The 15,583-nt window shown below is 28.8% G+C and overlaps 1 protein-coding gene across 2 annotated transcripts in view; it reads right to left on the bottom strand.

Annotated features, from left to right (window-relative positions):
- Positions 1 to 15,583, bottom strand: part of LOC106465204 (cell division cycle protein 16 homolog) — a 200,194-nt gene that overhangs the window by 68,068 nt on the left and 116,543 nt on the right. For both annotated transcript variants that reach the window (XM_022393059.1, XM_013925406.2), the window contains exons 10-11: positions 10,289 to 10,338; positions 1,720 to 1,790 (exon numbers count right to left, since the gene is read on the bottom strand). In XM_022393059.1, the coding sequence (XP_022248767.1) occupies positions 1,720 to 1,790; positions 10,289 to 10,338 (121 nt within the window). The remainder of the gene's footprint in view (positions 1 to 1,719; positions 1,791 to 10,288; positions 10,339 to 15,583) is intronic.

Here is a 15,583-nt window from a genome sequence, read left to right as displayed (position 1 = left end):
ATAATGTCCAAATAGTTATCAAATGTTTCTTAAGAAAAAACTTTAAATTTTATCTGTTATTTTCAGTAATTAATCTCTGTATGAGTTTGGTAAATTTAACCGATCTCACAACCACCATAAAGAAATTAGGAAATAAACATAAATTATGCATCTTTCATTATAGAATGAACACAAATTATAACATGAAAACATAAATGTTTAGACAAAATAGCTTAAATCTCATAACATAATACATTTATATATATATTTATTATTTTTATTATATTGACCTTTCAGCCATGCCTGGCTAACAATACAAAAATTACAATGAAGCGGCTCATGTGCACTCATGTTACCATATCAAATAACATGAAGGTGACCTTTGGTTTGTACAAAGTATCATGTCTTGGGTGTGTTTCAGTCGACTAGTATTTTGTAAAATACATTCACATTTCAATTATTATAGATTATATATGTATATATAGATTATTGCTATTTTGAAACAAGTTCTAAAAGTTATGACCTTTATACTCCGTTGCTAAGCCTTTAAAAATTTCGCACATAGAGGATATGAAATGAAATAATTTTTTGTTTAGGTTTTATATATACAATTGAATAACAAAAATCATATATTACTACATCAATACCATAGAATTCAACTATAATTTATCAAGCTTAGTAACTGAGATGTATTTTACTCTAAAAAAAGTATGAAATTTCGAGCAGACTAAAGACTCATTGAAATCTTGATTTAAAAGAAAGAAATTATGCTAGGTACGTTAGAAAGGCTTAGAAAACCATAAGGGGTATATTCTGAGCTTCTGATTGCTTATTCATGCCATATATAGAAGTGTTTATAAGGGAGCATTTCTAAAAATGGAAGGAGGTGAGTGGGGTGCCACTATGTTTGATTTATTGTATGAGCAATATCTTAGCAAATAGAAAAGATAAAAACTTATTTTATGTTCAAGCTTATAACTACCTGTAATTTGAGTTTTTAATTCATATGAAACTATAGACTTAGTATTTTGAATTCACAAACATCTAATTTGAACCAGTGCTGCATTTAACATACCTCGTGAGACACAAAAATCGATGTTTATCTGTGGTTTTTAATATTTACTTTTAAACTAACAAATTGAGTAATAAATAGTTCTAAAATTTGAATTATATTCTACAGTTTGATACCAAACTTATTGATATAAATTCATGAAATAGTAGTTCAATAAAATTTTGAATATGAGTCAACAAACAAGATGACATGGCCTTTCACCTGTGACCCATATAGAAAGGGTTAATCAGGGCATTAACAACCTGATTGTAAGATGGAAAAGCATCATCAATAAGAATGGAGACTATTTCATTTAATAAATGTTTCGTTTTGATATATAAGTTGTTTGAGTTATTTTTTACAAAATAAAAAGTGACATTAATTTCTTGGCAACCTAATACATTGTAGTGACTATTAAGATAATGTACAGTCAAACAAATTTTCTTGAAAGCAGGATACAATCCATGTTCCCTCAGAAGATGTATCTAATAGTAGATTTGGTTTGGAACTAAATGTTACCAAATCTATTGACTATTAAAGTTTTTTGTAAAGGGTCATAAACATATTTCTCGTTCTCACCTATTCAAGTTTTTACTAACACTGTAGATAAACATGTCTAAACACAAATAATAAATAATCACATGGAAATGATACACCAGCATTCAGGAATTTAAGGAAGCAAATCATACCTTAAGTACCTTCTAGCTGCATCCGTTTTATTGATTAGCAAGTAGTAACATCCCACAGCAAACCAAGCTATCTAAATAGAAATGTATAAAACAGAACTTCCAAAATAATAAAATTGAATCTGATGTTTGCTTAATTTGAGAAAATTTAATAAACATGTAATAAATTTTAGAGTTTATATTTTATGTTTATTAACATTAATCAGAATGAGCTAAACTTTTATAAATGATTATTTATAAAATGTATTTTACATACATGTATGAAAGGTTTACTTCTCAAAAGCTAGGGAATATTATAATATTACACTACAGTGCAATTTTTACATATCATGAGCAATATAAAAAATATCATTATAGCTTCACTTACTAAATGGGAAGTGGCACCATTATATTTTTGTAGCCTTGAAGCTTAGAAAAAAAAAGTATAACTTATGATTTTCCAAGATTAAAGCAATTTAGCAGAATTTTTATTTGAAAAATGATTTCTATTTAAGCCCTGTAACAACCCAAATTATTATGTTTAGCTTTCCTTACCAAATTGGAAAAATAAAAAATTTATTTATGGTTGGATAATATACTGCACGTAACAGTTAAAAGAGAAATTGAATTTATAGTATTTTAACTACAAAGCAATACCATTGATATAATAATGTCACCCCACCCTCAAGTTTATTTCTAAGGAAGTCAAAAATTAATTATTCATCATGCAATCTGAATTACAAATAACTGGTCATTCAGCCTATCATCATAAATTAATATTTATGGGGTTGGGTTAACATCATACATTGTTTGTTCACCACGAACAGCAAAAGTATCCCAATACTGATACTGCATGCTTAAAATCAGTGTTAATAAGTTTATGATGTACCCTTAACCACTAATCTGAAAAAGAGTCATTTCCAGGGTACTTTCATGTATCCCATATCTTGACTGTACCAAACTCCAGTGAACTTATTCAAGTAATGTGTTGAGCAGCTCAACATGGGAAGTGGATGTTTTCTATTAATAAGCTGAAGTTAGGAAAACTGCACCAACAACTTATTATTCACATTTCAAAATAGGGATGATCTGGTTTCAGCTTCTCTCAAAATGAGCATACATCTCTTACCTGGTTACAGGGTGAAGCACAAATCATACTTAAGACTGATTACTTTTATTTATTTTCTTATTTGCTAATCTTGAAAAATGTTTTTTAACCCTTAGATGAACATTCCCTTCACTTTGTTTTTGTATCAAACATTTTATGTAAAAATGTACGATTAATGAATTAAGAATTATGGAAATATGTGAGAAAAAATGTAGCACAACATGAAAAACACTGGTTCAAAAATAACCAAACTGACATCTTATTTGCTAGGAAATTTAGATATTAGACAATTGTTTCATGTGTTTTAGAGCCAAAAATATTTTCTGTACTTTGTTTCTAAATTTTACACAAAATATTATCTAATTCTACAACTTCATGCTTTTAATGACATCTGTAAAGTTTGTGACCTTGATATTTTTGTTTATTTAGAGATAATTATTTTTACTGACAACTGTGACTCTAGTTTGCTAAGTATGGTATTTTCAATCCTAGCTGATGAACAAAGTATTTCACTGACAATTGCTTTCTGACTTCTGGACTTCCTGGAGTGGAAGGGTGACTAAGGAATAATGGATGCTCTTAAGAAATTAACTGATTTGGATTTTTTTAAATGAAAAATTGCTCTAAGTAGAAAGTTTAAATTTTTTCAATTTCATGTCTGAAAATGTTGAGAAACTTCAAAACTTTACATGTAATGGTATCTCTTTTGAGATATTTTTTTGCACTATTGGGAAGATACTGAAATTAACAATAAGTACAAATTAGTCACTCCTAATAACTACAAAAGCTAAAGAAATGATGAAAGTTAAAGTAATAACAATGAAAGCTTAGATAAACAAGTCACTACAGATAAACCACCATATTTCAATAAAGAAAAAAAAATTGTTAAGGGAGAAAAAATTACCACAAGCTTTTCCAAGCCAAAGATTAATCAAAAAGTTGCACATTAATTTATCTGCTTAACTCTTTCCAGAGTCATACTTTATGTTTTAATTAGTGCAAATTACATGATCAAGTTTTGAAAATGTCTGATTTCATGTCTCAAATCATTTATAAAAAAAACAATCATTGAAGTGTTCAAATTTATAATTTTGATTCAATATATATTTTATTACCACTTGTTTTGGATAAATAATAGCAAAAAAAAAAGAACTGGTATGCCTAATTTAGATTTCTGAATCAAATGTAATTTTACTTAGGTATAGAAACATTTAAACTTTCCAAACGAGCAGATACAACTTGTCAGCATATGAAACAAAACTGTAAATAAGTAATCTCTGTACTTGTTTGACCCTTATTTCTTGCCAAATTAATTGAAAACAGTGAAATTTTGTAGTTGTTGGTGTCAAAAACAGTAAAATTCAACTGACTGTATTTTCTTTGTTTAACTCTCACTACTACTTGCACCATTATAAGTTGTAAATCACTTGGCAAACATGTAGTTCATGTTAAGCTATCGAATTACAATACACACAAAATACTCATGAGCATACCTCATGAAAATTTTTTATTATATTATTATTATTTATTTTACCTAATCTATTTTTAACATAAAAAGTTTCCTATTTTTACATTTTAGTTACTTTTATAATAATAAATAAAGAAACACAAGAAAAGTATTTACATGGGTCTTTTTTTTTTTCTGCTGTCAACTGTCACTGATACTTAACCCTACTTTTTTATACTAATGGTAGTAGTGCATTAAATAATTTTTTATTTAACCCTTTAACAATGGACTCATGCAATTTATGGAAATCGAGTCACAAAGTTCACTTGTACAACAATAGTTGTGGTGACTCTGAGATTTCTTAATGTATCCTCTCAAAAACTGGTAAGATTTCATTAAAGATCACAAGTACACAAATAATGACATTTTATAATTAAGTGTTTTTACTAAAAATATGTTTGTTTTTTTTGAAGTTACTTGCATTCAAACTATTAACAAATCTAGTGCAAAGTGATTTTCATTTTAAATATAAAAAAATTTTCTCCATCTTTTAGTTTCATATTTCATTTGCATAATCTCTAGAACCTCCAAAAAGGATATCACAAGTTTTTATGGTTAATTTTTATATTTTCTTTTTCTCTACCATATCAATAACCTTAGTTATTATCATAAACGTACAATACAACAAAATAATCAAAATTTGGAATAGAAAATAAATGCATACCTTTTAATTTTTTCTAGAATATCTTTTAATAGTTTCCTTTTGTTAAATTTGTAATTTCATCTCTTTTCCTTTTCAAATATATTCAATTTTTAATGTTTGATTTTCCTTTCTTGTTTTTACAGCTTATTATTCACCTTGATACAAGCCAACAGTGCCTTTGAGGCATATTAGTTTCTCTGGGAGACATGTGTAACCCTTCAGAAGAGACACGAAGTATGATGTATATTAAAAATATGTTTAAACCTTTTAATTGTGCATTTTAAAACTAATAAATAATTAACTAAAATACAATAGTAAGATCTAAATACAATTTAAATTGTATCTCTAACTATAACATATTTAGGTAACAAACAACCATAAGTACTATAGTCGAACAAGCAGCCAACAATACTATAGTCAATTTCATGTACTCTGTGATGAAGACTTGGTGCCAATTTCAAAATAACCATTGTAAGTTTATACTGTAAAGCTCTTTCTAATCGTTTTATACACATGTGTATGTAATGTCTACATGGAAGGGATAAAGCTCAAACATCTGTTGAAGGTGGGTGTGGTAGCTGTCAGGGGTTGAAAAAATTGTTTACTTGTTTTAACTGTATTCATTCAGAGTACTTTGAAAGGAAGAAGATCTACCTCTACTCTATTACCATTGTATTACTGAAAATACAGAGAGCCAAAGTAGGGATTTTTCATAGCTCGTTGGCCATGTGACAATACATTTGGGGTTTAAGTAGTTTTTAAAGGTTTATTTTGAAATAAAGGACTTAAAACTTGGAAAAATAAAACTACAAAGCATAACACACATTATATTATTAAATTCATTCACTTATGTTGATATTAAAGGTGTTTAATTCAATTTTAGAACTTAACACAAAGACTTGTGCAGAAAAGCATTTAAAGAGGCTAACATTGCAAAAGGGGTTAATTAAATAATACACCAAATAACAAAGAATAATAACATGCAAAAAACACACAATGTCCCAAAGCTATCACAATTTTTTTGCTTTCAAACTATGCAACACAAGCCATAAAAATTCAGCTAAGCTTGTCAATGTGTTTCCCAATGGGAATAAAGGTTGAACTGAAAATTCTCTGTACAGAAAACAATGTGATATCATATATCATTTGATAGATGAAAACCTTGGCTTCCTATTAGGATATCAATATATACAGTATATCATAGCTTCATTTTTTTATGCTTTGAAAAGATAATAATCTAAGTTTATTGGTTTTCCTGCTTATTTGTATATTGTGAAGTTACAACTTTGGCAGTTCTTTATTGTTTTACAATAACTGGTAGTTGTAGTTTCAAACTGTAAGTCATAATTATGATGGATTTCCTCTAGCATGAGCTTAGACATTAGCAGGGGTCTTTCTCAAACAGGTGTACATAATTTTTAAAAGAAGCTCAGAAGTAATGCTGATGAATAAGATATAGTAAGATAAACATTATGTATTTTTTAACGGATTCATCAACCCTTTCACAATGGGTACTCCCTTTAAAGCTTGTTCTGCATAACTCACTGAGTTACATTCAAAATTTAATTAAGCAGCTTTACTATCAATGTATGTCAAGGAAATTAGTATTATAATGTATTTTATATTTCAAAGTTTTATTTTACACAAGTTTTAATTTCTTTATTTCAAAAGAAACCTTTAAAAAATACTTAATCTCCAGTTTTCTTTTCATGTGACCCTTGAGTTAAGAAACATCAACTTTTGCAGCCTCTGTATTGAAAATAAACCACAGCCTGTACATTAATGTCTAGACAATAAATACATCTACTTCTCCTAATGACACAAATTATTCAAAGTCCTTTTGTTGAATCCAGTAGAAATAAGTAATAAATTCTTCCAACCCCTGACAAGTGCCACACCCACAATCTGTAGTTTGCTTTGAAGTTTACAAGCCATATGTATTTACTACACATACATGTATACAGTCATTAGAAAGAGCTCATTTTACACTATAATCTAACAATGGTTATTTTGAAATTTGCACCAAAAGTTGTCATCAGGTAAATGTAACTGTTTGTAGCATTGTTAGCTGCTTTCTTCACAATAACACTTTGAATGTTTCTTACATAAGTTGCATTTACGTTTTACTTTCATATCTTAGTTAATTTTGTATTATTTATGCCTTAAAATGCATAACTGAAAGGCTTAATTTTTTTTTAAAGTTAGCACAAACATTGCACCAGTTCTCAAGGTTTACACACTTGTGCAAGTGCAAGATAATTTTGCCAAAGGCTTGCACATCTCTCCCGAGAATACTGTAATACACCTAGAGGGCATGATTGACTTGTGTTGAGATGAATAATAAACTGTAAAGGACAGGAAAGGAAAATAAAACATTAAAAGTAAAGTATAACTGAAAAGACACAGATATGAAATTATATTTGTGACCAAAGAAAAGAAGATATATTTAGATTATTCAATGATGAGTTAAAAAGTATGTACATATTTCTATTTCTTAATTATAATAATTTCATTGCACTGTATGTTGATGATAATAGCTAGAATTAGTAATAAGGTAGAGAAAATGAAAAATAAAATATAAACATTAACCAAAAAAAACAAAAAACTTTTGATATTCATTTAGGAGGTTCTAGAGGTTATGCAAATGAAATTTGAAAACTGTTAGATTAAGACAGAAAAGTATTTTTATATTTAAAATGAAAAATCAACTTGCATTTAAACTATTCAGAGTTTGAGTGCAAATAACTATAATAGATAAATAAAATATTTTTAGTAGAAAGACTTATTTAAAATAATGACATTCTTTGTGTAGAAGATACTTATAATATTTAACAAAATCTAACTAGTTTTTGTGAGAATAAATAAATAAAGCTTACAATCACCATATGTATTGTTTCACACATTTCCTTAGGTGTAATTTGTATCCACCCATTGCGAAAGGGTTAATTTTAACAATATACAAGACACTTTATTGTAAATTTTTTTTCAACAGATTGGACTAATGCCTGAAGTATTAGGCCTTTGATTGCAATAATCATATGAATACTGGCTTTCAGGTCAACAATTAAGGATGTGTTGCATAATTCCATTGTAAACTGCTATGTCACGAAATAGTTTTAACATAACATAAAAGATTACATAACGTTTTGGGACAACATGGGACCTATTGGTTCCATCTTGGCTGTTCCATCCTCTAAACTAAACTAAAACTATTAATAAGTAAATTTTAAAAAAATCTTAAAGCCAGCCCTTATCATTCATATACTCATCAAGCTTTCTATTAAACTCACTGAAATTTTCTGTCTCCACAACACCTGAAGGCAACCCATTCTAAACACCAACCACCCTGTTTGAAAAATAAAACTGTCTTAGCTGAAGATGAGTCATATTTGTGTCCCCCAGTCCTACTATTCTCACAGTTAAGTATGAAAAAAGATGATGCATCAGCACTATCAATTCACTTTACAATTTTAAACACCTCAATCAGATTCCCCCCTACCTCTTCTTTTTTCAAGAGAAAACAATTTGAGAGATTCCAACCTCTCCTCATATGAAAGCCCCTCCATCCCAGGCACCATTCTAGTAAATCTTCTCTGAACCCTTTCCAACAATTCAATGTCTTTCCTAAGGTAAGGAGCCAAAGACTGAACACTATATTCCAAATGTGGCCTAACAATTGTCCTATACAATGAAAGTATAACCTCCTTAGACTTGTTTTCAATATTTCTGTAGATACAACTTAAAATTATTTGGTCCTACCACTAGCAACAGCACATTGCTTGGATGACTTTAGAAACTGATCAACTATTACACCAAGATCTGTTTCTTTCATGAAACTGTTGAGGTTATTCCCGTCCAAATTATACTTATAATTCAAATTATGATAGCCCACATGCATTATCTTCCATTTATTGTAATTAAAACCCATTTGCCTTTTATTTGCCCAATTCACTAAATGATCTAAATGCTCTTATAAATCAGCAGCATCCTCTTCACAGCTAGCAACACCCAAGACCTTAATATCATCTGCAAATTTAAGTAATTTAGTGACTAATTTTTCATCTATGTCATTGATGTAAATCAAAAAGAGCAAAGGTTCTAAGATTGAGCCCTGAGGTAACCCACTTGTGACATTAATCCAGTTTGACTGAACTCCATTTATAACAACCTTCTGCTTTCTTCCATCTAGTCATTCTTCTATCCAATTAGCTAACTTATCCCCCACACCTATAGAGATAATTTTTTTACAAGCCTTTTATTTCACTATAAATTTTAAAGTTACCAAAAAAAACTTATTAATTTATGTTTAAAAACATTCAATGACTAGCATGCTTACATTTGAAGTATTTGTGTTTCAAATATAGTGACATTTATAAGTTATTTCTATGAATAAAAATACAGAAGTGGCTAGCATAATGCCACTAGGGCTGAAAAGAGTTAAAAAACATATTAATGTAAGTTCTTGGACAACTAGAACTGTGCTGAAAGTACATCTAAGCCTCAGCACAACACTTGGATTAAAAGCAAAAAGTCAACAAGACCTTTTGCTTTTAATCCAAGTGTTGTGCCAATATGTAAGTCAGCCTATTTAAATTTTTATCTATCATGAACAGATTTAATTTTGAAAAATTCCATTAGAAATACTATTTCTGCTATTCATTCTTAAGTAAGAAAGAATTTGATTTTCATAGTTAAAACTAGCTTAGTAACATGTAAATATAACTAAAAAGTGTGTGTATAGAACAACACTACATGTAGATAGGAAATTATTGGTAATGAATGTTTTACACCCAAGTATTTCTATAGATGTTCACAAAATTTGGTCTACTAGTACAAACAACTTTTTGATACTTTATTCTTCAGAGTGAACTTTAACTAACCTCTTAAAAGTTTAATTGGCAAAACAAAGAAAAGCAAATATAAGTGCTTTTTATGCATTATCTTTGTAAGTACCTTTGGATATCAACATACACACACACAATGATTTACAGTAAAGAGTTGGAACTCAATAATGATGGAATGAATTATAAATTTTACTATAGTCCGAAAGCAAGTGAAATTTTATAGCTCATCAGTTAAAAATAAATGCATGAAGTATAGTATACCTAAAATATCAGCACCATAAAAATTTCTTTCAAGTAAACTTGTTCATTTCAAGTAAACAAAATACATATTTTGTAGAACATTTTTAAAATAGCTGAACATTTTCACTGAGAATTATGATGAAACAAAGTAAATAACTAATGAACTGAGTATGCATCCTAATCTCTAAAACAGTAAAATTTGTATCATGTTTAACTAACATTATAATGAAGCAACTGTGGGTGTTACTTACAGCCTTTTCAGGATAAAGATCCACTAGTTTGTGAGCAAAGTAAAATAAATCTGAAAAACAAAAATAAATTCAGTAAACTGAGCTTCCTTCAAGGCAGCTGTCTAAAACTACAAACATATTGATCAACCATTCTGGTCATATCATAATTATCATAGTAACCTTTTTAGTTCTGTCAGTCATCATATGATTCTTTAAAATGTTTATTTTTGTTGTTGAGTAACTACTATAAAAGCACTTCACAATGTACATGAGCAGTAATTATCTTCAGAAAATACTAACAAGCATGTTTTTATGAAACTTAAAATTTAACTGTCATTCTAATGGACATTTCATACACTGAAATAACATTAAACATTACTGTTACTAAAAAATATTTTAGCTATGCTCCACATTTTAATAAATCATTAGAACATGCTATAGATAAACACACCAATAATAGAAACCTTCACAATTAGATGTGATGTGAAGCAGGTGATGTAGAGGTATGGAGTTGATATAGATTATTTCATCAAATATCTAATATAACTTATAATACAGGAAGAGCAACATGTTATTAAATACAACTTAACTAAATACAAATTTCTCAATAAAAAAGTAATGTCTTGATAACATCAAATAATAATATAGTACGTTATGACACACCTAAAAGAATGCTGCAAAAACAAATTTTATAAAGAAAGCAACCAGACAGTAATGGAATGCAAGATAACAATTATAAAAAGGCTAGATTTACAGTTAGGAATTATCATAATTAGCCATAACAGTCTGTCTAATCTCAGTAGTGAGACAATATTCAATCCAGTAAACTGTCAGGATGTTTACAATAAATGAAACATTAATTAAAAACATATGTAAAAATGGGTATCACATATTCTGAGAGGAGTTTGTTAGGAAGGAAATTAGTGGACATTTGAAAGAAACTAGACCTCTCAAGGTACAATGTTGATGTCAGTAATGCATGTGTAAAGTCAAGGGTTATCTGGGTATGGACGAGCCCAGGAATTCTTGAATTTAAGTGTCCCCGAGTTACTTACTGTTGCGTACAATCTTTTCGTGCTAAGTGCAAAATCAAGTGTATTATTCTAGTTTTTGAACTTTCATAAACAAGCTGTATAAAAGTTGGATTGAAGTGATCACAAGTCAATCTCTTTAGCCTCCTCAAGAATATTTAGTCTTTTCAATCTTCAGAAATTTGCAGTCTAATCTTACAGCCATGGAGAATTTTTTGTATTCAACTTTCACATAAGTAAATTTGCATTCTTAACCAATATCTAGAGATATAAGTTTGTAAGTGTAGAAATGTGTGTTGAGACCAGGATTAATTGATCAAAGTACTGATAAAAAGATAGTTGAAGTACTTTTAGGCATATTGGAGAGTGTTGGTAAAAACAATTTATTTTGTTTGTAATGATCTAATGATACACTATTACTGTATATTGTCAAAATAGTAATAAAACTGAGAGTTTTGTTCTAGTTGAAAACGCTGCCCAAGTCCTCAATCTTTATTTAAGTTGCTTGGGTGGGAGAACTGTATGTTCATGATTACATACTCTAGTATTTACACAAATACTATTTATAACGTGTATTGTCTTTCACATGCCCATCACAGATTCAAAAATATTCAGAATGATCACATCTGTATTATCATAACAACCTACAGTTCACACACCAAACACATCACTTTGATGTTATTGATTAGTTTGTTTCAATAAAGAAAATGATGTATTTTTGAAATACTCATTCCATTTTTTGGTAATTGAAAAAACAACAACATAAAAAACTAAAAATCTGAACACTTCAGTTGATGGTGTAGTCTCATAATACAGAATGAAAACAGAAAATATCCAAGATTATTTGTCTTATATCATTCACTTGTATTTTTATTAACAGACACTTTCTGCAATTTTTTTAGAAGTGTCATTACACAAACAAGAGGTGGGTTTGTTATTGGAAAAACCATATTTCAAACAAACCAAAACAGTAAAGTGGAGATCACTACAAGACAACACAGCAGTCATTTTCTCATACAACACATTTTTGTTCAAAATTAGAAAAAATACAAGAAGTATTATTGACAAAAAGTACAATTACCATAATAATCATAAAACAACAATTTTAATGTACAATACTCTAAAAAATTATCTATAATGTGTTCTTGTTTCAAATTTCTGATTAAATTTCATCACACGATAAATAATATACATTTCATATAACAACTTTGTATTTGTTTCACATTTTGTCAAATCAACTTATTATATCATACCTAAATATAATTTTTTTTAAAAAACAGACATCTTGAATGTAGTTGGTATATGAAAGTTTACCAGACTGAAAGTATTCTGTCATTAACTAAATTACTAGTTAACCTTTACTTACACACACATACATACACACACACACACACTCAACCAAATTTTAAGACATAATGCAGCAGGGCATTTTTATTCACACAATTTTTTATCTGGCCTTAACAATCATTCAAAAATAGTAAAGCAGTTAAAAGTTATAGTTTCAAAATATTTAAAGTAATAGTAGAATTAAAGTGGAGTGTGTATAGCAATACCTTTTACTCAACATACATTTCAAAAGTAGTTCTAAAATAAGAATTATTTCTATAATCTATGTATGTGTGGTCTTAAGCTTTCTTTATTCAGCACAATGGTTGTATCTTTAAATTAGATGTTACCAAAATTAGTCATAACACATAGAATAAACCTAGACAATTTTTTCTACCCAATAATAGTAGAATTTTCAAAGGCTGAAATACAAGACAAAATATATATGTACCAATAAATACACAGACAGTCTGAACATTACTTCTCTGTTTATTTCTGAAATTGTTTATAGATCGTAAAGATAATAAAAACCACACAGAAGCTAAGGACATGTTCATAAAATAAATAAATTGCACAAAATAAATACTTTCTAATAAAAATCCGTTAAATAAAGTTTCTGCTATTTTTAAGCATCAGAAAAACAACAGAAAATAAGTGCAAATTGTGCTTATGCCTCCAATAAAGTTATACTATATGTTTAAGTCCCCCCAGTTAACCTTTACTTTTGACCCATGACCTTCATAGAGTTAATCACATCTAGAATCTTGTATGTAGTACCTGATGTGTAAACCATCCGTCAGTCTTGAGATATCCTTTCCACAAGATCAGCATGAACATACAAGGGCAAACTAATATGACTTGTTCTGTGATGTTCTGCAGTGGGGGAATAATTATACAAGTTTTCTATACATCATCCGTTAATCTATAGAACCTCTGGCCAGGAGTTGGAACCATGGAAAAGTGAGAAAAGGAGCAACCCCAATTTCTGTTGGATATACACGACTGTTTCAATTTAAGTTTGACATGGGTGTTAAATTTAGTTATTTTTAGAAGTGATAGTTTAATACAGGTTTGTTTATGTAACTGTGTACGAATCATACATTGTGTAATTCAATTATTTTGAATTGACACTTTTTCTATCATTGCATCATGTTACTAGAACCTTCTAAGTTTTTTCAATGTCTTGATTGAATATTATTGTATAATAATATCTCATAGTATATAGAACGTTCTAGGCCTCGCAATCATGGTATAAATATGCATACAAAATTTAGTTTGAGTAAGACAGGATTAGTAAGACATAGTTAGTTAGATTTGGACTATGTGATTGTGAGTTTAACCATAAAGAGCATATAGTGGCAATTTCTAAAGTGAAATTATCACAGATTGTATTATAATAACAGAATAGAGAAGAAATAATTTGTCTTGTTAATTGTGTACTAAAGTAAATGAACCAGCTTGTGTGTACTTTGATGAAAAAGAGAAAATTATTTAAAGCTCTGGATACAACTGTGATAATCAAGTGTAAATGAACATTTGGATATACATTTGACTTGTTTTAATAAATTATTTCAAAACAAGTGGACTGTGTTGCTGTTTGGTTATTGTTGAAATTTATTGCCAACAAGTCACAGACACCTACTGTAAAGAATCTTGCCCATACACACATACATATAACCTGACAATCTCCAAGTGATGGGATCTGATGTGAAATTGAGAAGTTTGCAAGATAACAAGATCAAAAATGATATCAAAATATACAACCGGTATTGAATAACTATAAATAAATGAAACGATGTACACTTGCACAAAACATGAGAAATCCAATGAATATGTCAAGAGGTATATATAATGAAAAGAAAATTAGTTGAGGTTTGTCACAATAAAAACATGAATTCACACAAGAAAATGCACTAAATGGCCATAGTACAAGATTAAAATGAAAACCAATGCTATTAAATACATAATGTCTAAGGGGTACAAAGAGATAAGAATGCAAGTTTCCACAAAACACTCCCAGTTTGTTTGTTATAAAATATACAATAAATATTGTATAGTATTTATAATAATATTTTCAAACACCCAAAAGAAATAATTTGTATCATGATTATAGCTGGGTGATTTAATCAGTACAATCTATAACCCATGAGCAGCGATCGTATATCTATTTGTATTAATCATTATATTGAAAAATTAACTCAAAATAGATATATTTTTTAGGAAAGAAGTTGATCCACGATTGTTAGGGTTAAGAGGTATCGAGTGGTGAGTGCAAGGTCTTTATATGAATTAGGCTTAGCACTTTGAACTGAAAGAGTTTGAGATTTTTTATATTCTTTTGCATTTAAATTTGTAGTTTTAAGTTCAATAATGTAGCATAATTTTATATTTAGTTGATAATAATAATAATATGATTCAGTATTTAGAATGATAAACTTGTGTGATTTGTATGTAATATTACTAGTACCAGTACCACATAAGAATTTTATATTTTTCCTTCTTACAATCTTTACTTTGTAGTAAGACCCACACTTCTGTTGTTATTGCTTTAGAATTAAAACAGTCTAAATGATATATATATATATATATATATAAAGTTTGTTCTGATATTTTGCAAATGGTTTAAATCTCAGTGTACAAATGACAAGAATAAAACTCATGTTGGCTGTGAAACATACTACACACATTCATCTCAATAATTCAGGGAAGCTGTGACATTCTCACAATTGGGGTGTCAATACACTGAAGAGCTTAAGTTTCGAATTCCAATAAAAATCTTGCTTATAATGAGAGGAATGTGACCAGGACTAATCTTATAAGTGCTGTAAAGTAATTTTCTTTGTAACTTATGGCATCTGTATCCTTTGGTAATCTCTTGTAACAGGATGTTCCATGTAACTAGGGTCAGGCGGTGTTATTCAAACCACCTGTACTGTAAACTATTACATACATTCACTAG

The sequence above is a fragment of the Limulus polyphemus genome, unplaced genomic scaffold, assembly GCF_000517525.1.
Source record: "Limulus polyphemus unplaced genomic scaffold, Limulus_polyphemus-2.1.2 Scaffold1867, whole genome shotgun sequence".
Lineage (NCBI taxonomy): Eukaryota > Metazoa > Arthropoda > Merostomata > Xiphosura > Limulidae > Limulus > Limulus polyphemus.
Note: the sequence above shows the minus strand (reverse complement) of the source record. Positions and strands in the feature narration are given on the sequence as shown.